Source organism: Triticum urartu, chromosome 6, assembly GCF_003073215.2.
Source record: "Triticum urartu cultivar G1812 chromosome 6, Tu2.1, whole genome shotgun sequence".
NCBI lineage: Eukaryota > Viridiplantae > Streptophyta > Magnoliopsida > Poales > Poaceae > Triticum > Triticum urartu.
This window is the reverse complement of record NC_053027.1, coordinates 5,091,437-5,094,333: the sequence shown is the minus strand read 5'-3', so window position 1 is coordinate 5,094,333 and position 2,897 is coordinate 5,091,437. Positions and strand designations below refer to the sequence as shown.

The following is a 2,897-nucleotide window of genomic DNA, read 5'->3' as shown; positions in this document are numbered from 1 at the left end:
TCATTCCATCTATATAGGGTCTAATGCGTTTTTCAAGACGATCTTTAACTATTGACAAAATTAATAGTACATCACATGCATAATGTGAAAATTATATCATTGAAATCTCCTTTCACATACGAATTTGACGACATGCTTTGTGTAAGTTGTATGTCATATATTGTTGCTCTAACATTTGGTCAAAGTTAGCCTCCAAAAACGCATTAGGCCCTATATAGATGAAAGGAGGGAGTAGTATTTATTTCCTGCTTGGCAAGTGGTGACCCATAACCAACACATGCAGAGTCCTCTCGTCAGCTTAATTAATGCTATCTTATATTTATTTAGAATATTATCCTACTTTATTAATTTAAATGTTATCCTACAGCAGCCAACTTCCAGGCCTAACATGGGTGAGCAGGTGGTTGTGGAGGTTTTTTTTTTCAACATGGTTGGCAACATAACCTCTCGAACCAAGAAAGTATTTATGCCTTGTGTTGGTTTAGGTGTAAGTTTTCAAACTTGAGTAAGATGTTTTTGATGGTGTCTCAGCAAAACATATTACATACGATATACACGAACAGTAGCAACTATAGTAACAGTAGTGCATTTTTGCTATGCAACGATGACAATATAGTTTTTGCAACAAAAAATGGCCTAGATATTATTTACGTTGCATTAATCAGTTAGAAATTAATCATATTAACAGAGCATTCATGGTAACAATTAAGATAGGCTTTTATAGTTGTTTCCGATCTCTATGCACACTAGTCATCTACGAGGCGGTGGACCTATGCAGAGAAACAATCAGTGATGGTGAGCAAGGTTATGTCAAGGATTTCATTAGTTCCTCTTAATTAAGATAGGCTTTTGAATTCTGCAAATTGGTAGGACATGAATTTTAACAACAAGCTTTTACTCATGTTCTGAATCTTTTGGTTCTCCTGGTGAGCCAGGAGTGCCACTTCAGCTGCTACAAGAATGAAGAAGCCTCTTCGTCCTTCACTGGGATGAAAAGTAACTCTTCACCCAGTAACAGGACGACCAGGTCATAAAACTGAAAAATAAACTAATGTGAATATAGTTTCGAGATTTCATAAAAAAATGTAACTCTTTTGGTCTTATTGCATTTCCTAAAATCACTTGATCTACTCAGACTGATATAACATTATGTGCAGCAAGATGCATATAATTTTATACATTACGAACACTTGATGTTGCTAAAAAAACTCTGGATTTATGTATTTTCAGCCAGGTACTGCAGGGGTGAAATATAGTTACCGGCTCAAGGAGGAGCAATGACGAACACATCACTGAACAACCTTTGGTGGAGAGTGTTTCAGCCAAGTCGTCCATAAGGTTTTCACCTTGTTTTCGCCTAATTAACTGCACAATTCTCCTTGTTTAATTAATCAAGTGTGGTCTTTAGGCTCTGGCTAAAAAATCAATGATCCTACGGAGCAAAGTAGAGATGCTTGGGAAGTAATGCAATTATATTATATCATTTATGGGGAGGATGAAATAAGATTCAGCTCATCGTAATAAGGACCAGGAGAAACAAAATAACAACATGAATACACTCACTATATACATAACTCTTTAATGCAAATTGCACACACTTGAGAGGAACAAAAAGTTACAGACAATTGCAGTAATGCACGGACCTGTTGCCCACAAGCACATACTGATACTACATTATTGCAGCATACTGATACTACGTTATTGCAGCAAGCCACACATAATTTTATTCATTACAAACCCTTGACAAGAACAAGAAACTGCAGACAGTACAGACATGCACGTGTAGCTAATAAAACTCGATCGACTCAGACTCGTACAACATTATACGCTGCAAGGAGCGCATAATTTTATTCATTACAACACAAAATAGACAAGTACGAAATGCAAATACGAAACTGCCAGGTGCATTTGCTCCAGGGCTTGTTGCATCTGTTCATGGACGGAAGCAAGGATTCTGGCGCTCCATCCTAGCCAATGCTTCGCCTATCTCTCCGATACCTTGCATCACCTGTCCCAGGTCACTCCTTAGATGCCGGATCTCTCTGCTGAGATAAGACATCCTCTGATCCATGTTCCTGCTCAGATCTGCGAGGATTTCGACCTGTTCATGGGTCTCATGGCCTTCCAAATGCACAGCAATTTCACAAGGCAGTCGCTCTATCAACTCTTTTATCTTTTCAACATCTTTCTCTGCCTTTATCTGATCGATCACCTCTTCATGATCCCTGCCTATGTCACTGCCAAGCTTGTTCAGTAAAAACAAGTTTGTCCAGTTGAGCTGCTTATGCTCCCCAAAGCCCCCTTCTCCCGCGATTATGAAAGGCACAAATTTTCCATAAGCCCCACCCAGATTCAGGTAGCTGTTTGATGGAAGCTCTCTAGGCTCGAAATTGGAAGTCCTCACTCCTGCCAGTGGAAGCCTAGAAGACATTGATTATCACTTACTTTCGAAGCTGAAGAAATCCGGCGCCTTTGGAGTTTGGACCCTCAACTCCTGCTGCTGCACCCTCCCTCTAATGGTGTCGGTTGAGTTGGAATTGGAACTTCTATTTGCTGACACATGCTTGGATAGATCAACTTGATGTCCTATTTATAGAGTGAAGGCCCTTATCCTCGCAATCGTGCCATCATGGCTCTGCTTGAGGTGGCAGTCACGGGTGAAGCTGCTGGAACACTGAGGACGTGTGCACCATCATTTTGTACGTACTTGCATGTATATTATGGGCAACAATCATTCACAGTATCAGTATGGGCAGCAATAATGTACAATAGGGGACATGGTCATACGTGAATCACGCAAGGCTATTGGTATGTATTACACGTTGGCGTCAAATTTTCATTTAAAGAAAAGGAAAACGCGCCACGTCACACGGTAAGCTGCTAGAAAACTGAACACG

The 2,897-nt window shown here is 40.1% G+C and overlaps 1 protein-coding gene across 1 annotated transcript; it reads right to left on the bottom strand.

Annotated features, from left to right (window-relative positions):
* Positions 1-1,542: 1,542 nt before the first annotated feature.
* LOC125515835 lies at positions 1,543-2,564 on the bottom strand. The gene has a single exon (XM_048681334.1). The coding sequence runs from the start codon at positions 2,429-2,431 to the stop codon at positions 1,934-1,936; it is 498 nt and encodes a 165-aa protein (XP_048537291.1). The 5' UTR covers positions 2,432-2,564; the 3' UTR covers positions 1,543-1,933.
* Between the last annotated feature and the right edge of the window lie 333 nt (positions 2,565-2,897).